This window comes from Strongylocentrotus purpuratus, unplaced genomic scaffold, assembly GCF_000002235.5.
Source record: "Strongylocentrotus purpuratus isolate Spur 01 unplaced genomic scaffold, Spur_5.0 spur5_scaffold_16, whole genome shotgun sequence".
In the NCBI taxonomy this organism is placed as follows: Eukaryota; Metazoa; Echinodermata; class Echinoidea; order Camarodonta; family Strongylocentrotidae; genus Strongylocentrotus; species Strongylocentrotus purpuratus.
The window spans coordinates 11,549,655-11,577,603 of NW_022145601.1; the positions used below are offsets into that span (position 1 = coordinate 11,549,655).

General features: G+C 37.3%; 1 protein-coding gene and 1 long non-coding RNA gene across 2 annotated transcripts; both read left to right on the forward strand.

Moving 5' to 3' along the window:
• Nucleotides 1–6,819: 6,819 nt before the first annotated feature.
• LOC100893871 (ankyrin-1-like) lies at nt 6,820–27,378 on the forward strand. The gene is made up of 9 exons (XM_030987378.1): nt 6,820–8,530; nt 8,642–9,393; nt 9,459–9,545; nt 9,985–10,226; nt 24,197–24,310; nt 24,721–24,934; nt 25,795–25,884; nt 26,308–26,433; nt 27,053–27,378. The coding sequence occupies exons 1-9, from the start codon at nt 6,876–6,878 to the stop codon at nt 27,376–27,378; spliced, it is 3,606 nt and encodes a 1,201-aa protein (XP_030843238.1). The 5' UTR covers nt 6,820–6,875.
• LOC115924501 lies at nt 12,277–13,347 on the forward strand. Its single transcript, XR_004064336.1, has 3 exons — nt 12,277–12,357; nt 12,791–12,916; nt 13,290–13,347. It is a non-coding gene; the product is annotated as an uncharacterized LOC115924501 (long non-coding RNA).
• Nucleotides 27,379–27,949: the final 571 nt, after the last annotated feature.

Here is a 27,949-nt window from a genome sequence, read left to right on the forward strand (position 1 = left end):
ATCATGTTTAAAATAAAACTTAAATCTTAGACCAATTTCCTTTTTGAACCCGCTTTTTAGACAAAAGTCTCATTTCAGCGTCCGGTTTAAATATTAGTACTATTCAGGCCTTTGAAATTGACCAAACATTGGTCAAAGGGGAAATATGCATGCATTTTGGGTATATTACTACGCAATATTGCGTAAACCTTGTTCAATTGTGAGTACAATATACCCATTATTGTGTAAACGCTCGCCCTCTTGTTATATGTTTCGCTGCATCAAGATTATTACATTGATTGCTTTTACAAGAACAAAGAAGTGATATTCACTCTTGGAATATTCATCGATTTTAAGAAAGCAACTTTGACACATTTAATCATAATACTACTTGCAAAACTCTCTTATAATGGCATTCGAGGTTACCTCTTGTATGGTTTAAGGACTATCTCAGTAGCAAATCCCATATTGTTCAATGTGGTCAAACGTTGTTTGAATGGAATATGATAAGATGTGGTGTTCCACCAGGATCAGTACTAGGGCCAACTCTGTTTTTAACTATATATTATGATCTGCCATCATTAACTGATTATTTCAATTTAGTGCTGTTAATTTGCAAATGATTCTAACATAAGTCACACTTTTCCAGCTGACCAGTGCGAAATTAATGTGGATGAAGTAATTAACAACACACAGAAAAATTGGTACATTGCTAACAAACTTACAACTAGTTCAATGAAAACTTATATCATGTTCATAAGAAGTATGAGTAAAAATAAGTATAAATGGTAAACTGAAAGTAGCTGGATAGGATATCAAAGAGGTTGATGTTTCCACTTATGATAGACATCTATCATGGAATAGCCATATTCGTTGTGTAAATCAGTGTATTAGGAAGACATTTAGAGTGTTATTTAGATTGCGACATTTTGTTCCTAGGCTTATTTAACATTATCATTACAACGTAAATAGAACCACACATAATCTGTGGAATATTGGTGTGGGGGAAGCAATACAAGGTCAGAATACTTAGAATCATAATGTATTCACAGAAAATTGCTGTTCGTTTTTATTTTTTAATTAGAGAGTGGGAAACTCCTACAGCTCCACTCCTTAATAGATTGCGAATCTTAACTTTGCATAATTTGGATGATTGATCTGTATAATAAAAATGTGCCTTTTCTTTTGATAGATCATTGTGACATTCTACATTATAGCTACTCCAGAAGGCAAACAGAAGGTGGAAAATTACGTCTCCCAAAATTTAGAACGACACAAAAATCTATTTTCATTGTCTCTTGTGATTAGTTACTTGATTACCTATTAATGTCAGATTCTGTTACAACACATTTGTGGAACAAATCATTAATTATAAATCATTGCGAATAGTCTATATGTATACACATATTCTATTTCATATTATCAGTTTGTATCTTGTACGACATTGTTAAAGAATTTGTTTGTCTTAGTATCGTTTGTATAATGGTAAATTCATTTTTCCCCTGAAGGTTACTTGTACAGAAAACATTGTTTAGCTGTAAGGCGTAAGGATCGACTAGCACATATGTTATTATCTTGCCCCTTTTACCAACCTATATTTTATCTTCTTGTATAATAATTGTGGCAGTTTCGTGCTTTTTGTGCATGTAGAAAGTGGAGAACTCCTACAGCGCACCTACTTAAAAGATTGTGAATCCTAACTTTTTATAATTTGGATTATTTAACAATCTCTATTTTTATGTTTGCTCTTTTAAATAATATGTTTCCTCATATTTTGATAGATTACTGTAATATTCTAGAATAAAGCTACCCCAGAAGGCAAACAGAAAGTGGACAATTATATGTCTTCAAAAATTAAAACAACACAAGGTCGATTATTATTGTCTTTTGTGGTAACTAAAATTTTTGAATAGATTACCTGCTAATGTCAGATTCTGTTACAACACATTTGTTGATCAAATCATCAATACAAAATCTATGCAAATAGTCTGTTTATGTACAAAAATTATATTTGATATTATAAGTTTGTATCTTGTAAGACATTGTTATTGAAGCCTATTTTGTTAGTATCGATTGTAAGGGTAGATTCCTTTTTTGTTTGTTTTCCAAAGGTTACTTGTACAAATTACATTGTTTAGTCGAATGCGTTAGGATCGGCTAGCATATATAATATTATCTAGCCCCTTTTACCAACCAATATTTTCTCTTCTTGTACATATAAATATCGTTGTATGAAATGCATGGTACTTATTTGCTGTTGGTAAATCAATCAATCAAACACAAAAATCTAATACAAATTCCAAACATTAACAGGATTGTAACTATAAAAGTGATGAACATGTATATTGAAAAAAATTAGCATTAACTCAAATCACATCAAATGAAATAAATTCAACATTTGAAAGTATCCAGAAGGAACCACAGGTGTTTGAAAGAACATATTTTGTTTACGATGATGAACAATGGGGCTTCGATGAGCTCATGTTGCTTTCTAAAGGAGCAATTCAGGAGGCACGTGGGAGTAGGAGGGCAACAACCGGCAAACGCAACATTCATCTTCATTTAACAAGTAAATGAGGGTAAATTCATCTTCATTTAACAGCTACATGAAGAAAAATTAATCTTCGTTAACAGCTAAATGAGGATGAATTAATCTTCGTTCACACAGTAAAATAAGGATAAATTAATCTTCGTTAACACAGTTAAATGAGGATAAATTCATCTTCGTTAACAGCTAAATGAGAATTAATTCATCTTCGTTCACAAAGTAAAATATGGAAAAAATAATTTTCGTTATCAATTCATCTTCGTTAACAGCTAAATGAGGATGAATTAATCTGGATTAACACAATTGATTGAGGTTAAATTAATCTTCATTAACAGCTAAAAGGAGGATAAATTAATTTTCGTTCATACAGTAAAATAAGGATAATTAATCTTCTTTAACACAATTGAATGAGGATAAATTCATCATTATCTAACAGCTATATGAGGATAAATTAATCCTCGTTTAGACAGTAAAATAAGGATAAATTAATGTTCGTTAACACAATTAAATGAGGATGAATTCATCTTTGCCAACCTTCGTTTAAAGCAGCTAAAAATGAGCCTAAATTCATCTTTGACAACACCGTATATTGAGGATAAATTTAATCTTGTTTAAGGTAATACTTCCCATTTGCAGGTCAAAAAAAAATGAAAGGTTAAATTCCAACGGCGTTCGAAAGGAAAATACTTATTAAGAACTTCCCTCAAAACGAAAGGGTTTGAAAATGGCTTTTGTGGGAAATAACAACCATTAATTGTCAGATCGACATAAGAGATTGCAACAACCTAAGTAATAGTCTGAAATTCAGACCCTTGTACCGCCATGGTCGGACGTTTAGTGCTGCTGAGGACTCTGGCATGTCTCCAAATGGAACTTGAAATGCTGCTGAGCTGTGCAATGAGGGTTATGAATAAGGAGAATTGAACATTGCATGCAAAAAACACATGTACCAACTTTTTACATTTTACAATACCAATTTTTAGGGGAATTGCCGTCTTATTTTGTTGAAGCTTCACGTCTTTCCTTTTCAATACACTCACAATACAAATTGCGTAAGCACCGTCGCACGCGCAGATCGGTCGATACCTCCATTCATTTCCCCATTGTCAATGATTGTCGTCTAAAGCTCGGACGATTATCAACCGAGCCATAAATAATAGGCCTAAGCCTTCGTGGTTTTACGTGGGTTTTCGACACATTTTGTAACTATATTCTGACCAACATTATGCCATGATCTACACTAAATGCCCTTTTTTTAAATGTGCAAATCAAATATAGGACTATTTGGGAAATGAATTTTGAGATGAACATTGTTTTATTCTCGAAAACAAAAATAAGATTTACTTTGAATGCTTTCGACTTCGTTTCTCATAATTTGAAATATTCATTTTGTTTTAGTTTTTGCCTCCCGCTTAATTTTGTTTATTTTTTCTCTATCTATATATTTCTTTGAACCCTATTTTGATATGAGGTTGCTGTATCAATAAAATATTTATTGAATTTTTGTACGCATATTTGATTTGTTTTGTTTCTAATGGACAGAGCTAAATCAATGACAGAGATTACAACAAAATCATAATTCATCACAATCATCTCTCTGTCTCTCTCTCTCTTTCTATTTATTTATCTATCTATCTCTGTCTGTCTATGTCTGTCTATCTGCCTCTCTGTCTCCCTCCTCCCCCTCCCTCTCTGAATACGTCAGGAATTTTGTGAAATTGGAATTGTGCTTCAGTGTGTTTTATTTCCGCATCGCGTTGTTTTTGTTTGTTGTTGAAAGGGTGTGGCTAATAAGGAGTAAATCGCCGTAGTCTTGGTAGTATTTTATTTATTCGAAAATAAATGATATTGAAAATATAGTAATTCATTATATGTTATGAAACAATAAAGAAAGAAGTGCAAACAACGTGAGAATTCAATTTATTTGTCTTCGTCTCCATCTGTGTTCTCGTTCAACATATCGTGTCAATAAAACTTTGACAATCCTCGTTTCATGATTAGTTCTGTAGATGGCATGGACATGTAAACCGGTACATGAAATGATGATGATGATGCTCACAATATTGTAATAAAATAGTAATGATAATACAAATTATTTTCTTCATCTTGCACTCGCTTTTCTTCATTGCCAGAAAACTTGATTTTATGTTGCCTTGCATTTTTTTCTTCAACAATGGTAGCATCTTTGCCCCGGAAAAGTCTCATATTCGTGGCTATACCGCCGAAGTTGCTCAAGACAAGAGTGATATGATAAGAGTAAGGGGTCGTTTTTCAGAACATAACAGTTCAACATTTCATATGCCCGCTCAAACTAAGACCGGCTTGATTTAGGTTGATCAAGATATTTTACTCATACCTGCTCTAAAATGGTTAAATGCCCTACACTGTTAGAACGGTGTTTAAAATATCACTGTTTAAAAGAATGTTGTTTAAAAAAGTAAACAACGTTGTTCAAAATCGAAAAATCAGTGCTCGATTGGCTTAAACAACTATCTATTAAAAAAAAAGATTTAATTAAACAGAGTTGTTTAAAAAGTCCCGGGGGCGTCGTTGATATTTTCTCGATACGCGATTGCAATTTGCGCACACACATGCGATATGCACAAAGTACGTACATAATACATGCATGCAAGCATGCATGCAGTGCTAGTGTGCAGTGCAGTGCAGACGAAAATGGCGGAACACGGGGCAAGGCGACGACTTGGTTCTTCTCGGCTTCGCCGATGGGGTTTACGTGAAGTTATAGAGACAAATAATAATGTTGTCTGTCACTGCCATGAATATGACGAACAAAATGTTGAAGTAAATTGGCAACAAGCTCTGCATGTTACAGTGTATGAATCGTTGTGATTATTGCAGGAGTGGTTCCAGTAGGTCATTTCACAAATTCAAACAACCAGACAATAACCATTAAACAATTCTGTTTAAAATTTAAGCAACTCCTTTTTACAACCCAGTTATGCAGTTATACTGAATAAACAACAGTTGCTTAGTAATTTAAACATTATTGTTTAAAATTTAAACAACTTGCTTTAAACAACCGAGTTGTGCAATTTTATTACTAAACAACTGTTGTTTAAAAGGTTTCCTAATTTTTAAACAACTAAGTGTTCAAAATGTAAACAACCTTAATTTGTTTAATTTTTAAACAACAGTTGAGCGATTCACCGGTTAACTCGGGATTGTTTAAAATTTTAAACAACTTGTTTAATTTTTTTCTAACAGTGTAGTAAAGGTATATAAGTTAGAGTGGTTGTTTGTATTGTCATGTAGATTGACCTATTGACCTACGTTTAGGCTTACATCCTTTTCTTTCAAAACGGTAAACTTCCAGACTAGTTACTTCTTTACAATGTTTTGTTCCTCTTAGGGTGGGGGATAAGCCTTTCGTAAAAGAGGTCCATACATGAATGATTCGCTAAATTGGTCAAGTTTATAAAATGAACAGCGTATTGTCATGTAAATACCCTACATCGATAAGGCTTAGATTTAAATAGTATATGATGAAAGGAATACCACACCGGTAGGGTAGATATATATAAATAAGTAATCAGGGTCGAAATCGAACTGATAATACGACCCGTTATACGAATATCTGAAAACGGGAAGTGTGCATACGGAACTTGGAAGTAGCGTCAAGCCAGAATCCTGGCAAGAATATAGAACGGACGCGCGCGTACGCGTCCGTCTTCAGCTGTACGGGTATTTCGGGCCTTTTTTCCATCCGAACACTAACTTAGAGTAAAGTTGAAATGATATCACTTTTTCTCGATTTTTTTCTACGTCACTATATTATTTTTTTAATAGATGAGATAAATGAATATATCTAAATAATAATTCAAAGAACTTTAGCACATAATAGCTAATACTAAGCTGGAAAACTTTGTCAACATATTAGGGATATATCTCGGCTTCTGTAGAAGCCCGTCGTCACAGACTTAACAACTCGCTCGGCTGCTGTAGAAGCCCGTCGTCTCCAAAGTGTTAAACGAACAATGGTCTAGTTTATGACAGTGTTAATGTAATTCGACCCTCTTAGTAACCTACAATTCGATTCAGTTTCGGTTTGTCAACGTTGATTACGTGTGAACGTCTGTTATATCTCGTTTTATTGTTCAATTAAAATTCATACCATCAAACTACAACTCGTTTTCTGATTGATTATTGTTATATGTGAGTATCGCCACTAAGCCGAGTACAATCCATGTGACACTCAGAATAGTCCAAAGATCATCGATACTAAAGGATACGTGCTTATTTACACAGTACTTCAATATCAAATATCATGATGTTAGGAAAGCACGGTAATATCATGAGGAAAACATTGTAGGTGTGAATTACGTTTAACATGGCGCTGTTTTCTGCAGCGGCAATAGGAGACGTCCAGAAGATACAATCATTAATCGACTTGGAGGACAAGTCCGAGGATTCTGATGGAGTTGATGTAAACTGCTCAGATGCATCTGGCAAGACACCCCTTCACATTGCTTCGGCAAACGGACATTTGCAAACGGTTAAATGCCTAACCAATCATGGAGCAAAGGTGAATGTAATCGATGCTAACCTACAGACATCGGTTCATTTATGTTCAAAGAAAGGCCATCTTCATGTGGTAGAGCTGTTAGTGAACGAAGGAGCAGATATTAAAATTGGCGACAAAGATGGGTTTACAGCTCTTCACATAGCATCATTCGAGGGTCATGTTGACATTGTCAAATACCTTGTTAGTAAAGGGGCAGAGCTGGAGAGACTTGCTAATGATTATTGGACACCTCTACACCTTGCATTAAATGGTGGCCATCTTGACCTTGCAGAGTACCTTTTGACAGAAGGAGCCAACATTAACACGTGTGGTGAGGGTGGATGTACAGCTCTACATGCTGCATCACAAACTGGTAATATTGATGGAGTGAAATATCTAACTAGTCAAGGAGCAGAGCAAGATAAGATCACTGAGGATGGTTGGACCGCGCTTAGTCTGGCTTCATTTAGGGGACACCTTGACATTGTCAAAGTTCTCGTTAACGAAGGGGTAGAGGTTGACAAAGCACTCAGGAACGGGATGACACCATTGTGTCTTGCAACAGAAAATGGCCATTTGGGTATTGTCGAAGTCTTACTGAACGTAGGAGCAAATATTGATGACTGTAACCGAGACGGGCTAACAGCACTCCACATTGCAGCGTCCAATGGACACATTGAAATAGTGCATCATCTCATTAGCAAAGGGGCACATCTTGACAAATGTGACAAAACCGAAAGGACACCCTTGTTTTGTGCTTCTCAAAAAGGCCATCTTGAAATCGTCGAGTATATCGTGAACAAAGGAGCAGGCATTGAAATTGGTAATAAAGATGGGTTTACAGCTCTTCACAGTGCATCCCTCAAGGGTCATCTTGATAATGTCAAATACCTCGTTAGTAAAGGGTCAGACTTGGGGAGACTTGCTAATGATTACTGGACACCTCTACATCTTGCTTTAGACGGTGGCCGTCTTGACATTGCAGAGTACCTTTTGACAGAAGGAGCCAACATTAACACGTGTGGTAAACGTGGATATACAGCTCTGCATACTGCATCACAAACTGGTAATATTGATGGAGTAAAATATCTAACCAGTCAAGGAGCAGAGCTGGATAGGAGCACTGACGATGGTTGGACCGCGCTTAGTTTGGCTTCATTCGGGGGACACCTTGATATTGTAAAAGTTTTCGTTAACGAAGGGGTGGAGGTTGACAAAGCACTCAAGAACGGGACATCACCCTTGTGTCTTGCAACAGAAAGAGGTCATCTGGGTATTGTCGAGGTCTTACTGAACGTAGGATCAAATATTGATAGCTGTAATCAAGATGGGGGTACAGCTCTTCACAACGCATCATTCAAGGGTCATCTTGATATTGTCAAATGCCTTCTTATGAAAGGGGCACAGCTTGACAAATTGGACAAAAACGACAGGACACCCTTGTCTTATGCATCTCAAGAAGGACATCTTGAAGTCGTCGAGTATATCGTGAACAAAGGAGCAGGCATTGAAATTGGTGATAAAGATGGGGTTACAGCTCTTCACATTGCATCATTCAAGGGTCATCTTGATATTGTCAAATACCTTGTTAGGAAAGGGGCACAGCTTGACATATGTGACAACAACTACAAGACACCCTTGTCTTATGCTTCTCAAGAAGGCCATCTTGAAGTCGTCGAGTATATCGTGAACAAAGGAGGAGGCAAGGAAATTGGTGATAAAGATGGGTTTACAGCTCTTCACATAGCATCACTTAAGGGTCATTTTGATATTGTAAAATACCTTGTTAGTAAAGGGGCAGACCTGTGGAGACATGCAAATGATGACTGGACACCTTCACGCCTTGCTTTTAATGGCGGCCATCTGGATATACATGACTTTCTTTTAAATAGAGAAGCAAGAAAGATCGTTAAGCCATTCATTGGGTTTGAAGAGGACCACTATGACTACCTTCGCAGTACGTTTGGTAGTGAGGCTTTCCCTGGCTTAATGCCCCAATACTCCCGAACATACGATCCATATCTTACCAGTCCACAAGACAGCTGTCGCTCCTCGAGGAAGAGTATCACAGAAGAGACGATGATTATAAGTCTCGACGAGTACAGCATCAAGGTTCCAATTTCACCAGACGATGTGGACAGAGCCAAATATATCACAGCAGAAGCATTGACAACCATTCCACCTGACTTAAAGCTGGACAAAGACGAAGTTAGCATCTCAGTTGGGCTCAAGCTATCCCCTCCTGGTCTTCAGTTTAAAACTCCGGTGGAAGTCACGGTCTCGCATAGCGCTATTTTCACCAACCCAGACAAGGCAGAAATTGTGCTATACACCAGAAGGACTGGTAAGATCTTCCTATTATCATAGATCCCATATCTCCATATAAATTCCTTTCTCTTGTTGTGACAGTGCAGAGAGCACCTGACTGCCACGACGACCCCATCACAATTATGACAGAGATCTTCACACAAAATGGATCCTTCCCTACTATTCTTGGTATCATATGACCTCACTTCAATGTTAATATTCATCCCAGAATTTTCTTATTCACTGAGTTTTACTTCATAAAATTCTATTAGAATAACAATTCACTTAAAGAAAAATTGTTTCAGTCTTTGTGTTTGAATAACTTATAAACCGCACAGTTTATATACAGCCGCTGTTTTCAGGATTTGTGTGGAAAGATCGAAGGGAATTATGAGAATGATTTAATGCATGAAACATTTTGTTAATAGCCAATCACCAAAAAGCAACTGACATTTTGTAATGTCATTGTTCATGAGTAAAACAATGACCCTCCAACAAGGCTCCCCAGAAAACCCGCAAAACTTGCAGAAAAATACTTGCTTTCTTTATTTGTGAAAGTAAATCCCAGAGTATGACAGTTCACTGCGTAACAAAATAAACACGGTCCCCCTTTTTGTTTTCTTGACAGAGTCTGATGAATTTGCAAGGATAGTTCCTGCTTCTGACAAAGCTGCTCGATGTGTAGTCGCAAAGAATCACCTTACTCTGTACTTAGACCATTTCTCGGAATGGTGGATTATCTCCTTAATCAGGAGATACTTCATCGGTAAACGGCTCATCTGTACGCCTTACGTTCCCCTGTCAACATACAGAGACGTGTTAAACCGCATCTATCTCGTCATTAAAGACGACTTCTGCGGCATGAAAGAGGTATATTTATCATAAATTAACGGTTCGGTATAATTTTAGCTGAAAAAGAATTTGAAGTCCATTTTAACATTTATTTAATTTAAATAAATTTTATTTGTGTCCCCGGTCTTCTAGTGGTTACGATGTCAATATTTTTGTGCGTAACGTTTTCTGAGTAGTTGGGTGCGTACACGGAGGGGTAGGGGGGAAGGAGGGGACGGGCCGGGGTGGTTACAAAAAAATATAAAACAAATCACAGATATAATATTCAAACCCGATAAACGTTTCACATCTTGAAGAGAATATTTAGTGTATTTGAGTACCTTCATTTGCTGTGGCATTATTGCAATTATTGCAACTATTATTACTATATTCTTATTACTATTATTGTCATTATTATTCTTTCAATATTGATTTATATGTGTTCAACCTTTTGTAGGATACCATACGAGACTACCAGGTAGCCTTTCTTGGTGAGCAGTACTGTGTATATTGGGGAAAAGGACCCCTTTCTGTCAGACATCTGGAAAACAAAGAGGAAGTGTCAAAAGAGGTAACAATCCCAACATAATTGTTACTGTTGTTTCCCCCGAAGTAAATTATCCTGACAAACAAATCGTCCGTTAACTATTCTGCAGGTCCTAATAATATATTGCTTACATTACCAAAGATATAGTCCTTTCTTAAAGCGATACCGAACTGATGAACTTTCTGCCTTAGCGTACTGTTCATTGCACAACACCATCTCATTATAATATAATTTCAGGAAACTCGATTTAAACATGGGTCATAACTCATGGTATAACTTTTAAATTACGAAAATGGTACCGTTCCCTATACTTTCGTATGGTATTAATTGATACTTATCTCTGATTTTCGTAGGAACTTGAAGAATGTGCTTTCTTTGACATGACGACCCATCGGATGCCGTTCAATCTTCAGTCACGTGAAAAAATAGTATACAGAGTTCTCGTCACTCTCATCTTGAAGCAAAAAATCACGAAGAAGATCACCTTCCCAGTACAGTACAACGGTAATATCAAGAGCATGAATTCCTTTCGGGGGAGGTGAGGGGGGGGGGGGTGGCTTGGCAGTGCTGGCAGAGAAAATAGTGTTCTTGTGCAGTTTCAGGAATGGTTATTTGCCTGACCTTCGGACAAGCTGTAACATATCTTCAGATTAAACCCAAACACAACACTCCAATAACATTATTTCTTTCATTTGAGATATTTTTTAATGACTTGTGTACTGAAAAAGACGTGAGTTTACACAAATTTTTTAACGCATTTTTATTGAAACTGGACAAAATGCTCCCCAAAACAAAAAATTAACTCTCTACCAGTTTTGTCGATCCTGGTACTATTTTTTCATGTGGAAAGATTCTACACCGCTAGTACCAGTGAATTTCACCCCTGATCATTGGAAGTATGCTAGTGCGTTTATACTGGTTCAGCCTGTAGGTATATATATATGTTTAATGTACAATTTGTTTAGTACGTGCAATGCTAAATATTTCATTTAGGGTAGCAAAAGAACCATGGAAAGTTATTCCTATTTCGAAAAAGTATCATTTTAGGCTAATCGCTTCTCATCACTTTGAGATCATGTATTCACATTTTAGATGTCCCCGACGAGAATCCAGTTACCCAATCAACTCCGAAAGGATCTGCATCTTCCAAAGGCAAAGCTGAACCAAATGATGTTGGACGGGGAACATCCAAATGTAAGGTTAAAAGAAAATGTATTAGTACTATTTTTTCCTTTTATTTGTTTTGTTTGTTTCATACACAAATTTCGATATGCAGGGCATCGTTTTACGAAAGCGTCATGAGTACAAATGGGAAATGTGTGTAGAAAAATTAACACGCTTTTCAATGGGATACCGGCGAGCTTGTTACATGAAACAATGTCCTTATTTTCAGACGATTTGAACAAAATCGAAATAATAATATGGTAAGGAGACACATAAAAGCTTTTAATCTTGCGATTTACTCTCATGATTGCGAGATGAATTGTATTTGTGCTATTCTGATTTGATTTTGATTGATTTTTGCTTTATCAGCATCTCAGCTCTCTGAAGAGCTGACAAGAAGCGAGCGTCATGATCTTGAAGCGATAGGTTCAACATCACCTGAGCCTGCAGGCACAAAGGGTAAGACTATGGCCTATCAGGAGCGGTTCTGGAGGAATACCTATGAATATCTTCTTTTTTTTGGGGGGGGGGGGGCAGGAGGGAGTAGCAGGAGGTGGGGTCTTCTAGCATTATGTGCTTTTGGGGGGGAAGGGGGGAGGGGCATTAGAACCGCTTCTGCGGCCCATATTCATATTAGTTTTTGTTTTAGATATTAATGTTCAATCAATGTATTTTTATACCGTATAACTTTTACTCTGTAAATTGAACCATTTTATCTTTTTGCTACATGTTCCATGATTTTATCTCAATCATTTCAATAACCCAACCTAATACAATATAATCCAAGGGCCGACTTGGGATAAATAACAGATGAGTCACAGTTTTTTACAGTACAGATTGAAGTCTGGTTTTAATCATTTCTTAAAGCCTTTTTTACGTTGCTTTATTTCAGATAGAAGTAGTCCTACTGAAGTCCTTACAATACCTAGGCCGTTGACTCCAACGGCGATAGAGTCACCGCCATGTGAACATGCCTACCAAGTCACACATGATTTGGTAACAGAGACAGAGACAGTTGGTAAGGAGCTGAAAGATAAAGTCGTGTTACGGGCTCTGTAACAGCACAAATGTCAATTGTACCTCCAACAAATTATAGCTTATCTCCTCTTATCAATCGTAACTTTAAGGTGACATTTGATGCTATGTTACATATATTAACGAACGAATTCCTTTTGCAAAACATTATTGTTTATAATTATGCTACACTCGATCCATGTGTAATAAGTGGGCAGGTTACCTGAAACGGTTGCTTGAACATAACCGGGGTAATAGAGTCCTTTACAAGCGCATATATATTGTGATAATACGCTTATTTCATTTACATGCTCTACGGAAATTTGAAAGATATAATTGAATTACATCATATCATCTTTTGTTCGTTTTGTTTTAAGCTTTGTCATCATCGACAGTGTCCGTCCATCCGGTAGAGTCTGCAGCAGAGAGGACAATGAGAGCCCCATCAGCATTTTTGGCAAACGTTGTCCAAGAATTGGTTCCAGGACTTTCAGCAGATCGGAATATGCATCAGCGTTCTGGGAACGTCTATATCAACGTCCAAGGGATGGTCATCAACAATCCCCAAGGGAATAATCCTCAAGGAAATACCGTTGACCATGCTCCTGTTGCAATTGCTTCCATAGTACCTCCTAGGCTGCAGCATGAGCTGCGTTGCCGGTTGAACAGAGAAAGCCCAGTTTTTGGTGACTGGAGGGGTCTTGCCGATCAGCTGGGACTTGGAGACTACATACAATCACTGGAGCAGAGCAAGAATCCGACTGAAGAACTACTCGTACTTGCTGAGAGTCAAAAGAAGATTCAGAACCTTGGGGACTTGGCCAAGGCGTTCGAACACATGAATCGTGGGGATTGTCAAGAGCTCTGCGAGAACTGTGCGTTTGAGAGAACAAAGTCAGCTGATCCTCGGAAGGATCAAATGGAAGATGATGACACAGATACCAGTGATTAGGGAACATACTCGATCTGTTCCATATCAACTTTTAACCCAGGGTCTATGGCTCATTGTTCCTCAATCTCACTTCTTCGTTCCTGTAAAAGCAAGCAATGTAATAATCTTGATGCAACGAAGCATATTACAAGAGTGGAAACATACATCAAATTTCATGTTTTTCCTTCTTTCCTGTGATTGAGATAACCTACTTCCCTGAAAGTAAGGTATAGAATGTAAAAATGATATTCTACTTGAGATGTTATGAAGTCGGATCAAGAACACAAATAAATACGAAGAAAACGAAAGAATTGTGAAATTTGATGTACAAAAGGCATGGAGAGTTGTCCACAAATGATGTCATCAAATTGAATATCGCCCTCTAGTGACTAGTCATTTCAAAAAGCTTTAACTTCCTTTTTCCTTGCCCGATTTTGTTCAAATTTTCACCGATTTTATTCAAATATCTTAAACTTAACAATAAAAGTAACTTAGTATGAAGGTTTTGGTTCCCTTTAAGTAAATTAGTGTATCAGGATGAAAGTTGGAGTACTTTGACAATATCCATTATCATATAAAAAGTGGATAAAACCACACAGGTGTGGGGAAGCAATATTAAGAAGCATATTATATTAAAAACATTATATTCGCAGAAAATGGAAGTTCGTACTTTTTTCATTTAGAGAGTGAAGAACTTATACAGCTCCACTACTTCATGTTTGATCTGTTTAATAAAAGTTTGCCTCATATTTTGATAGATTACTGTGATATTCTAGAGTATAGCTACTCCACAGGGCAAACAGAAGGTTAACAATTACGTCTGCCAAAATTTAGAACGACACATGGTCGATCTCCATTGTCTCTTGTGGTTAGTTACTTGATTACCTATTAATGTCGGATTATGTTACAACACATTTGTTGAACAAATCATGAATCGAAAATCAATGCAAATAGTCTGTATGTGTACAACAATTATATTTCGTATTTTGTAAGACATTATTAAAGTTATATATTTATATAGTATTGCTTGCAATAGTACATTAATTTCTTTGTTTATTTTCTGTTTTCTGAAAGTTACTTGTACAAAATACATTGTTGAGCTGTGCATAAGGCGTTAGGGTCGACTAGCACAATGCTATTATCCGCCCAATTTACCAACCAATATTTTCTCTTCTTGTACATATAAATATCGTTGTATGATATGAATGGTACTTATTTGCTTTTCGTAAATAAATCTATCAAATACAAAAATCTAATAAAAATAATAACCATTGACAGGATTGTAACCAAAAAAGTGATGTACATGTATATGGAAGTGAATTAACATCAACTGAAATCACATAAAAAGAAATGATTTCAACATTTGAAAGTATCTAGAAGGAACCACAGGTGTTTAATTGAATATTTTGTTTAAGATAATTAAAACAATTAGCTCCTGTGGCCAGGAGCAAGGCAAGACTTGCGATTTCATTGCCTTTCATATGCGAGTATCCTTTTTCCTAATGTCATTAAAAAACAAAATATATATATGAGAGAGACAAAATATTTAATGAAGACAACTAAGGAAGGAAGAAATCTGCCAAATTAAAGGGGATCCCTCATAAATTCAAACGTTTATTACAAAGGGGTTCGTCTTTTATGTTACCTTTATTCGACGTTTATTCTTCTTCATACTTATCAAACTGTTTATGTATAATTTATGTACATATATATATATATGTAAATAAATTATGTACATATATATATATATATATGTACATAAATTATACATAAACAGTTTGATAAGTATGAAGAAGAATAAATATATATATATACATATATATATAATTGCATTGGATTAATTGAATTTTTATGTATATCATAATGATATTCGTTATAGATCGGTATGATAGGCGCTCCTTTGTTATAAGTTCATTAATTTTGTGTGAAAGCAGAAAAATAAGAAACTCATGATTGCAAACGTTTGAATATATCGGTCAAATGATTAAGCAGTTATGAATGTTTGAAAAAAAATATTTCTAAATCTATTTGCGAATCTCAAATTGGCAATGGGGTCAATGAATTGTGATGTATTCGTGGACAATTCTTTCGTTTGTTGTGTACAAAAATATCAGTATTTTCTGTTTTTCTCCTTAGTCCCTTCTTCCATGGGGCACACCTACATACAATGTATTATGGATAGCATATATATTTTATATGATATGTGTTTTTATTTGTGTTGGAAATAAACTGAATCGAATTAAATTGAATATATTGTGAGAATCTCAGTTTGAAAAGAAATTACATATTTGCACACCCAATGACGTTAGAAAACCTGTCATTCAAAAAGGGCATTGACTGGAACACGGTCCTATACAGAGTGAGTCAGAAAAAATGTCCCACTTTTTAAAAGTTGTAATGTTTGAAGTATGAATATTTAGTTACCTGTAGTACCTGTAGTTACCTGTCTTCACGGGTCTAATTTAAGACGTAGTCCTATAATGCCCACCTTCTGTTATTCAAAATCCACTGCATGTGATATCGTGTCATAATTTGCAGATATCAATCCTAACACGGAATGCAGATAGCTTTGCTATCTGCTTAATACTTAAGTCTTACATGTAATTAATAATGCATACATGTTCTTAATAGTCATAGTCATTGTTGTACTTCGCTGAGAAAAATGCATCAAATTGACCTTTGAAGGCGTTGATCGATGCTGATTCTACTACCGTCTTGGGGAGCATGTTCCAGTGGTCAACTACTCTGTGCGTAAAGTTGTTCTTTCTGATGTTCAAGCGGGCATGTTGCTTCTAAATTTTCATACTATGGCCTCTTAGGTTTATGTTACTTCCTTCATAGAAAATTGACTATCTCTGCCCACGTCGTTGTGACCATTCATTATCTTGAATACATGGATCATGTCACCTCGAAGACGTCTGTAGGCTAATGTGGGCAGGTCAAGTCTCTCCAATCATTGGTTTCATGATATGTCCTCCTAGTACATTTAGGTACCATTTTCATTTGAATCTCTGCATGCATGACCGCACATCAGACGATCTTTACAAGACTGCCAGATCTCACTTGCGCCAAGTTACTGGGTGAGGAATAAAACAGTGCATTGAACAAAGACAGTCAGACAGACACACACACGCACAAACACACACACACACACACATGCATTAAAACACACGCACACACACACACACAGCACACACTGTGACAATTGTTTCATAATTTCCCCTTTTCTGATTAAGCAATGATTTTTCTCAAGATCGCTGAATGTTAAAGTGGCATAGCCCTGACAATATTTCCCTTTAGTACAAATTCACTACCACCATCATGTCATCATCATCATCATTGTCATCATCTTAATCTTCATCATCATCATCATCATGAAGCACAACATCCGCCAATACGCACCAAGAGGACTTCGGCCACTCAACTTTTCGTACGAGAAGAAGAATTCCCGACAAAAAGTAACGGTTTGGGTGGTCCTTGTCGGCCTGGCAGTCTGTGTTCAAAACACTATTCTATTCCTCACCTAGCTACTTGGCGCAAGTGAAATATGGCAGTCCTGTAAAGAATGTCTGATGTTCAGTCATGCATGCAGAGATTCAAATGAAAATGGTACCTAAATGTACTGGGAGGATAACTCTATCAAAAGATATTATGAAATCCGCGATTAAATATTCATACTTCAAACAATACAACTTTTAAAAAGTGGGACATTTTTTCTGACTCACTCTGTAGAGCTCTCAATGCTTCATCAGTCAAGGGTTTCATACACAAATAATTTTGGCAGAAAGAGAATAAATTGCTGAGATCATTACATGTATCATGCGTGTGTGTATTTGGCAACAAAGTGAACGCTCATCAGTATACGCTGTTAGAATTAAATTGCATGTAGGTAGCTGCTGGTTGTTTTTAGAGAATTACCCGATTTTAAGCAATGTTTACACAAAATCAGCGCCACGGGTTTGGACCATTCTAGGGGCAATTTACTTACAACGGATATATATGTCATACCATCAAGCAATACATGTCGGGGTGATATTCTGAAAACTTCTGACTTTCAGAATACTGAATTAGAAGTATGTTACGGGATTTTAACCCACAAATGAAGCTTCAGCAACGATTTTCTCGGATCCAGTACTCCAGTTTGTATATACAATCTGATATGGGCAGATTTAAATTACTTTGTACAGAAGTAAGAATATCTGTGGATGTTTGAGATGATTTGAACCATGTGCTAATTACGAACTGGTCTACACATTATTCTACACAGACCGATTTAATTGTTGATGTTTATGTGTGACCAACCCTTTCTTACCTTATATCTCAGTCATACCAATGCGACCGATACCATACTGACTACTCATCAAATTAAAATATCCCCTATTATATTAAACTCTACCCGTATTATCCAAATCTCTTTTTAAATTCATGCAAAAACTCTGGCCTTTGTGACCCTTTTTCCTCTTACTGGAGAATACGCATTTACAATATAGTATTAATGACTGCTTTGAGAGAAACAGTTGTTTTTATACGCTCAAGGGAAGGTTAGAATTGTGCTATTGCCCCGAGGCGTGCCGAGGGCAATAGCCCAATTGTAACCTTCCCGAGAGCGTATAAAAATAACTATTTCTCGAATATTAACGCAGTCATTAATACTTTTATATGCCGAAAACAAAAGAGGCAACTAATGACACCACCTTGGCCTTTCTCTAGTTTATCTGCACAGTTGTTTTTTATGAGTGTATCTTTGAGAGTAGACTAGATCTAGATTCTAGTCTAAGCAAGATATTTTTACAATTTTGGGGGTGGACCGGCCCTATGGGGAATAGAGAGAAGAACCTGCGCTTTCATATGACACCTCACTTATTGAGTATCACCTTCAGGATCACAACAGATAAAGGTTTGAATCTCGAATTGAAGAAAAAAAACTTGACTTTTTTTTGCATGGTCGCGCAATGCACGTAGACTGCATAGAGACTGCATTGCGTGTAATCTCTATGGGAAGAATATAGCACACAACATCGGGTGCGCGATCAGACACCCTGACAACTAGATCTATTTTCGTCTACGTCTATGCTGGTACTCCATCTTCAGCAACTAAACTAACATGTTTATGGATAATTTCACGTATCCTTTTTGTTGTTCTTGCTGTCAGCGAGTCTTGAATTGATAAGTTGAAATCTTGGGACAGTTTCTTTAGCCATTTTTGTCTTGTTTGGAATTGTCTTGTCTTGTATGAAAATACCGACCAATTCTTCGCACACGTACGGTATCCTCGATCGCTCAAACCATTTTTTAACATGTAAACCTATGGGGTAACCATGGAGACTGAACTTTTTTCCCGGTAACCATGGTTACTGGGATTTTAGAACTGTTTTAACCATGGTTACTGGGAATTTTACAGAAATAGTTGAAGTTTATGAATGCAATTTCGACCAATCAGATGGCTGGATTTCTTAAGTGAGGTATATAATGTATCATAATTTCTAAACCCTTTTGAATATATCCCGATTTGATCTGAAATTAAAGAAAGAACCTTAAATTCTAAATGTGAATCAATCAACACAACAATACCTATACTGTGTAAAGTACCAATAACAACTTCAATCCCACATTAAACTCCATATGTTTCTTGCAAAATAATACCTGCAGATTTATCCTTGCACTCAGAAAATATCTGGGATAGAAAAGAAAAGGAAAGAAAAGAACAAGAAAGGATAGATTGTTAAAATTCATCAGTATAACAATAATTAATTCCGAAAACTTGTCTTTGGAGGACAGTGACATAACAATCACGAACCATAATATTGTCTGCTGAATGGAACAAAAAAATAAAGGTGATGTTTAAGTAGTTGCAGTCCCAAGAAAAAGATCCATAAAGAAAATAGAAGTGAACCTTATTCTTGTAACGTACTACGACAAATCAAATACAAAGACATCCACGTGCACCCAGACCAGAGCAGAGCACCGATTACATTATCCACAGAGGCCAACAATTAAGTCAGTTTGAACTCGTTGGGGCCGGTACGAAGTCGGTTTGCCAGTGTGACTGGGGTATTAATCATATCTCCAAACCGACTTCAAATCGACCGATTCTCAGCGATTCGGGGCAATGTTATAGTGTGTCCGGTCTTTAGTCGGTCTGGCATCTTCTGTTAGTTGAACCACACATGAATCAAAATTTGTCTTTTTTATTTTTAGAACTCATTCTCAAGATATAGGATGATAGTCCATTTTTTTTTAGTAAACAAAATTCTGAGAATGTATTCAAAATGAGAATTATGAAAGTAATACATTTTGAGCAAAGTGCATAATATATGTACATGGAGAAAGACGAATGACCAGCACTTTGTTAGCATCTCATAATGCTTATTATTGATGGAGATATACTGACAAATTTGGTTTATATTCTGCCACTTCTAGATCAATGAAGCGAGTACTCTACATCAGCAGGTTACAGAATTACACATGTAGAGTGTTTAAGAAAAGCGATGGTTGAGATTGTATTCATTTATTTTCCTCTGTCCTTTTCATCTTTCTCTCTTTTTCCTGTTTTCTCTCATATTTCTTAGTATTCGATGTTTTTGTTTGTGTGTGTGTTTATGTGCGTGGGGAAGGGGGGGGGGGCACGTCAACCTAGCACTGGTTATGAATGAGGCGTAATGAAATATTGATCCGCCATGTTCTTTTTCTTTCGCGCAAAATTAATCTGAAACCAGGTATAGTTCAGGCCAAAAGAAATACAGAGAAATGGCAAGGCAATAGGACTGTGTTGTTGCAATACGCAGCACAGTAATGTAGGCAGACTTTTACAGCTGAATACGGATCTGAATGCAAAGTTCAATTTATGTAATGCTTTCATATAATCACGCTTGAGTGTTCCTTCAGAAAAGACCAAATATCATCGGTACTACAGGGTACAGGCTAATTTACACAGTAGTTCAATGTTACATTACAATAAGAAACATGATGTTTTGAGAGCACGGTGATATATTATCATCAAGAGAAAAACGTTGTGGGTGTGAATTGCGTTAAACATGGCGCTGTTTTCAGCAGCAGCAAAAGGAGACTTCCTGAAGATACAATCATTAATCGACTCGGAGGACAAGTCAGAGGATTCGGGAGGAGTTGATGTAAACTGCTCGGATAAGTCTGGCCAGACACTCCTTCACATTGCTTCGGAAAACGGACATTTGCAAACGGTTAAATGCCTTACCCATCATGGAGCAAAAGTGAATGTTGTCGATGCTAACCTACAGACATCGGTTCACTTATGCTCAAAGAAAGGCCATCTTCATGTGGTAGAGCTGTTAGCGAACGAAGGAGCAGATCTTGATGTTGGTGACAAAGATGGGTTTACAGCTCTTCACATAGCATCAGTCGAAGGTCATGTTGACATTGTCAAATACCTTGTTAATAAAGGGGTAGACCTAGGGAGAATTGCTAATGATTACTGGACCCCTCTACACCTTGCTTTATACAGTGGCCATCTTGACATAGCAGAGTACCTTTTGACAGAAGGAGCCAATATTAACACGTGTGGTAAAGGTGGATGTACAGCACTACATGATGCATCACAAACTGGAAATATAGATGAAGTGAAATATCTAACCAGTCAAGGAGCAGAGCTGGATAGGAGTACCGACGATGGTAAGACCGCACTTAGTTTGGCTTCATTCAAGGGTCATCTTGATATCGTCAAATACCTTGTTTGTAAAGGGGCACAGCTTGACAAATGTGACAAAAAAGGCAGGACACCCTTGTCTTGTGCTTCTCAAAAAGGCCATTTTAAAGTCGTCAAGTATATCGTGAGCAAAGGAGCAGACATTACAAATGGTGATAAAGATGGGATAACAGCTCTTCATAGAGCATCATTCAAGGGTCATCTTGGTATTGTCAAATACCTTGTTAGTAAAGGGGCACAGCTTGACAAATGTGACAAAAACGACAGGACACCCTTGTTTTGTGCTTCTCAAAAAGGCCATCTCGAAGTCGTCGAGTATATCGTTAACAAAGGAGCAGGTATCGAAATTGGTGATAAATATGGGATAACTGCTCTTCACATAGCTTCACTCAAGGGTCATCTTGCTATTGTCAAATACCTTGTTAGGAAAGGTGCTGACCCGGGAAAACTTGCTAATGAAGAGGACCACTATGACTACCTTCGCAGTATTTTTGGTAGTGGGGCTTTACCTAGCTATATGCCCCCATACTCCCGAACATACGATCCATATCTTACCAGTCCACAAGACATCTCTCGCTCCTCGAGGAAGAGCATCAGAGAAGAGACAATGATTATAAGTCTCGACGAGTACAGCATCAAGGTTTCACTTTCACCAGAAGATGAGGACAGAGCCAAATATATCACAGCAGAAGCATTGACAACCGTTCCACCTGACTTAAAGCTGGAAAAAGACGAAGTTATCATCTCAGTTGGGCTCAAGCTATCCCCTCCTGGTCTTCAGTTTAAAACTCCGGTGGAAGTCACGGTCTCACATAGCGCTATTTTCACCAACCCAGACAAGGCAGAAATTGTGCTATACACCAGAAGGACTGGTAAGATCTTCCTATTACCATAGATCCCATATTTCCATATAAATTCTTTTCTCTCGTTGTGACAGTGCAGAGAGCCCCTGACTACCACGACGAAACCATCACAATTATGACAGAGGTGTTCACACAAAATGAATGCTTCCCTACTATTCTTGGTATCATATGACCTCACTTCAATGTTGATATTCCTCTCAGGATGTTCTTATTCACTGAGTTTAACTTGATAAACTTCTATTAGAATAGAAGTTCATTTTAATTTTTCTTTTCAGTCTTTGTGTTTGAATAACGTATAAGTCGCACAGTTCATACAGCCGCCAATTTCCAGATTCTTTCGGAAAGATCGTGGGGAATTGTGGGAATTTAACAAACAAAGATTAAGCATGATCTAATACATGAAATTTTCTGTTTATAACCAATCACCAAATAGCAGGTGACATCTTATAATGACATTGCTCATACATAAACAATGGCCTTCCAACAAAGCTTCCCAGTCAATCTGCGAACCTTACAAAAAAAATACTTTCCTTACTTTGTTATACTAAATACCTGAGCGTTGACAGTTCACCGCGTAACAAAATTAACACGGTCCCTTCTTATGTGTGTCTTGTTGAAAGGGTCTGATGAATTTTCAAGGATAGTTCCTGCTTCTGACAAAGCTGCCCGGTGTGTAGTCGCAAAGAATCACCTTACTCTGTACTTAGACCATTTCTCGGAATGGTGGATTATCTCCTTAATCAGGAGATACTTCATCGGTAAACGGCTCGTCTGTACGCCGTACGTTCCCCTTTCAACATCCAGAGACGTCACGAACTACATCTACCTCGATATTAAAGACGACTTCTGTGGCAAGAAAGAGGTAGATTTATCATGAATAAAAGAGAAGGTTGAGTTCTGGGAAGAGGTGAAAAATAATTTGTGAGCGTTATCATTCTTATTATGCAAGTGTGGAAGAACATCAGATAAGACATGTTCCCTGAAAAGCATGGCTCTTCAAATGCCTTTATATTCTAAATATGTCATGTAACTCGTAAAACTCGGGGGGGGGGGGTAGGTTTTTACGCCACGTGTTCGTGTAGTCCCATATACATCTTTCTGTGTACAGTGTTTGTAACTTAACCAAGACTTGGCCAAATTTCTTATCATTTTGATGATTCCAGAACCTTGCATTACACACAAATTCTATTATGCTAGATGATCAACCTTTGCTGGTCGATTTCACACCGTTTCTTTCACAATGCAATCGCATGACCAGAACTCAACTTCATCTTTAACAGTTCGGCATAATTTTAGCTGAACAAGAATTTGGGTTAAATAAATGTTAAAATAGGCAGGAGATCCTTAAGTAAGTCCATGCAACGTATATTACATGTTTATGTTCATTAACTTCATTGAAATAACTTTCATTTGGTGTCTCCGGTCTTCCAGTGGTTACGATGTCAATACTTTTTTGTGCAACGTTTTCTGAGTAGAGGGGTTCGTGAACGGACGGGGAGGAGGGGTTGGGGCAGGGGGGCGGGGGGGGGGTACGTGGTCACAACAAATGTAAAACAAATCACAGATATAATATTCAAACCCTATAAACATTTCGCATCTTGAAGTAAATAATCAGTTCGAGACTCATAAAATATTCACCCATAATTGCCGCCAGAGTGTATATGGGTACCTTGCAATTGCTCCAGTACATTTCAGTGCCCTCTTGAAGAACAGCATTATTGCAATTATTGCAACTATTATTATTATTATTACTATTATTGTCATCATCATTGTGTCAATATGGATCCATATATGTTCAACCTTTTGCAGGATACCATACAAGACTACAAGGTAGCCTTTCCTGGTGAGCAGTACTGTGTATATTGGGGACAAGGACCCCTATTTGTCAGACATCTGGAAAACGAAGACGAAGTGTCAACACAGGTAAGAATCTCAATATATTTGATGCTGTAGTTTCCCCCGAAGTTAAATTATCCTGACAAAACAAATCGTCCGTTTCTTATTCGATAGAGCCTAATATATATATTTTTTATCCTAGGTCCTCACAGTAACGAGGCCATTGCTTTGCCAATGAATCATGACTGTACACAGCGAGGGTAAGGTTAGGGGGCAGCCCCCACAAATAAAAAAAACAAAGAAAATGCAATAAATTATCAATAATTCATTGAATTTCCTCCGGTCCCCAACAGAAAAAAAATCCTCTGCACGGCCATGAATTATGGTTCAAGGCATGGCCACATGGGATCTTTTTCCGCTGAGGACCGGGGGAAAATGCAATGAATAATTGATAATTTCGTAGGGTGTTAATTGATGGTTATCTCTGATTTCTTTAGGAACTTGAAGAATGTGCTTTCTTCCACATGACGACACATCGGATGCCGTTCTCTCTTCAGCCACGTGAAGCATCTGAAGTTCCCGTCATGTTCATCTTGAAGCAAAAAGTCACGAAGCGTATCGCCTTCAAAGTACTGTACAACGGTAATATCAAGGGCAAGAACTCCTTTGGGGTAGGGGGTGGCTTAAAGACTTCCACTGGCAGAGAAAAGCGTATTCTTGTGCGGTTTTAGGAATGGTTATTTGCCTGAGCTTCGGGCAAGCTGTGACAAAACATCAGATTTAACACAAACATAACATCCACAAACACTTTTGGGGGAGGCGTTTTAACTAGTTGTGTAAGAAAGACATGAGATTATACGAATTTACAAAAACGGATTTGTATGGATACTGGACAAACTGCTCTCGAAAACAAAAATGAACTTTTTACCGCTTTTGTCAATACTGGTATCATTTTTACATGTGAAAAGATTCTACTACTACTGATAACAGCGAATTTGACCCACATCATTGGAAGTCCGTTTGTATAGGGCAACCCTGTATTTTATTATGTACATTATTTTTACGTGCAATGTTGTATAGTTCATTTGGTGTAGCAAACGCACCATGGCAAGTGACTCCAATTTGGAATAATAAACGTTTTAGGCTAATTGCTTCTCATCACTTTGATATCGTGTATTCATAATTTATAGATAAATGTATAAATTTATAGATGTGCCGCACGAGAATCCAATTGCCCAATCAACTCCGACAGGATCTGCATCGTCCAAAGGCAAAACTGAACCAACTGATGTTGGACGGGGAACATCCAAATGTAAGATTTAAAGACAAATATTAATACATTTTTCTATTTTTGTTTTTTCATCAACAAACCTTTTGGTATGCAGGGCATCGTTTCACGAAAGCGTCATGGGTATATACAAGTGAAAAACGAGTGTAAAAATAATACGCATTCAATGGGATCTCGGCGAGCTTGTTATATGAAACAATTTCCTTGTTGTAAAGAGACGATTTGAACGAAATCGAACAACTAACCATGTATTTGTGATTTTGATTGACTATTGCATTTTCAGCATCTCAGCTCTCCGAAGAGCCGACAAGAAGCGAGCATCGTGATCTTGAAACGATAGTTCCAACATCACCTGAGCCTGCATACACAAAGGGTAAGACTTTATCCTATCAGGAGCGGTTCTGGAGGAATACATATGTATGTTTATGTGGTTTTTTGGGGGGGGGGGGACGGGGGAGGGAGGGGGTGGGGTAGTGGGAGTGGGGTCTTCTAGCATCCGTTTTCTACATAAGCTTGTTTTTGGGGAAGGGGGGGGGGAAGCGGAATTAGAACCGCTACTGCGGCCTATATATGTGCTTGGAATTAGTCTTTGTTTTAAATGTTATTTAATGTATTATCAATTATTTTTATACCTTATAATTTTCACCTCTTCGCTACATGTTCAATGATATTATCTCAATCATGTCAATAAACCAAACTAATACAACATAAGTCGAGGGTAAACTTGCGATAAATAACGGATCAAGTCACACATCATTTTCTAAAAGCTTTTTGTTTTACATTGCTTTTTTTCCAGACGGAAGTAGTCCTACTGAAATTCTTACAAGGCCTAGCCCATTGACTCCACCATCGACAAAGTCACAGTTATGTGAACATGCCTACCAAGTCACACATGATTTAGTAACAGAGACAGGAGCAATCGGTAAGGAGCTGAAGGTTAAAGTCGTGTTCTGTGCTCTGTAACAACGAAAAAGTCAATTTTATCTCCCAAAAATTAGTCTTATCATCTCCTCAATCAATCGTAACTTTAAGACGAATCGTTACTGACATTTAATTTTGTGTTACAGATAGTAACGAACGAACATCCTTTGGCAAAACATTAATCTATATATGCTACACTCGACCCATATGTAATAAGTGGGTAGGCTACCTTGAACGGCTGGAAATTAACCGGGGTAATAATATCATAAGTACTTTGGAAGCACATATACTTGTGATATACGCTTATTTCCTTTAGACGCTCTTTGGAAATTCGAAATATGTTATTGATTTACGACATATCATCAATTTGTTCGGTTTGTTTTAAGCTCCGACATCATCGACAGTGCCCGTCCATCCGGCAGAGTCTGCAGCAGAGGGTAGGCCTACAATGGGAGCCTTAGCCCTACCAGCATTGGCGAAAGACGTTTTCCAAGAATTGGGTCCAAAATTTTCAGAAGATCAGCGTTCTGGAAACTTCTATTTCAGCTTCCAACAAGTCCAAGCGAATAATTCTCAAGGAAATACTGTTGCCTCTCCCCCTGTTCCAATTGCTTCCATAGTACCTCCTATGCTACAGCATGAGCTGCGTTGCCGGTTGAACAGAGAAAGCCCAGTTTTTGATGACTGGAGGGGTCTTGCCAATCAGCTTAAACTTCAAGACTACATACAATCACTGGAGCAGTGCAAAAACCCGACTGAAGAACTACTCGTTCTTGCTGAGAGTCAAAAGAAGATTCAGAACCTTGGAGACTTGGCCAAGGCGTTCGAACGCATGAATCGTGGGGATTGTCAAGAGCTATGTGAGGACTTTGCGTTTGAGAGAACAATGTCGGCTGATCTTTGGAAGGATCAAATGGAAGATGATGACACAGACACCAGTGATTAGAAAACAGACTTAATCTGTTCCATATCACCCTTTAATCCAGGGTCTATGGCTCGTTATTTGGACAACCTATAAAAACAGCACTTTATGGTTGTTGTAAAAACACAACCATTGGATTTGCTCGAAGAATAATAAAGGTATACTTTAAGGTCGTATTCCCCTGATTTATTTAAGCCATATTCAGGGTATAAAATTCATGTTTAAAAGAAAACTTAGAATGACAGACCTATTTCCTTTTTGAACCTGCATTTATGGACAAAAGTCTGAATCCAGCGTCAGGTTTAAATACTAGCACAATTCGGGCCTATAAAAGTGACTAAACATTAGTTAAAGGGAATATATGCATGTTTGTCGGATATATTATTCCCCAATATTGCGTAAACCTTATTCAATTTGGAGTACATTATACCTATTGTGTAGACGCTTACCCTCTTATTATCTGCTTCGCTGCATCAAGATTGCTTTTAAAAGAACGAAGAAGTGAGATTCACTGTTGGAATATTCATCGATTTTAAGAAAGCAATTTTGACACATTTAATCATAAAACTACTAGCTAAGCTCTCGTATAATGCCA

Coding starts and splice junctions, on each gene's coding strand:
- LOC100893871 (XM_030987378.1), top strand. CDS start 6,876: ATGGCGCTGTTTTCTGCAGCGGCAATAGGAGACGTCCAGAAGATACAA. Junction 9,546..9,984: donor ATCCTTCCCTACTATTCTTG/GTATCATATGAC, acceptor TTTTCTTGACAG/AGTCTGATGAATTTGCAAGG. Junction 24,311..24,720: donor AAGACGAAGTGTCAACACAG/GTAAGAATCTCA, acceptor TGATTTCTTTAG/GAACTTGAAGAATGTGCTTT.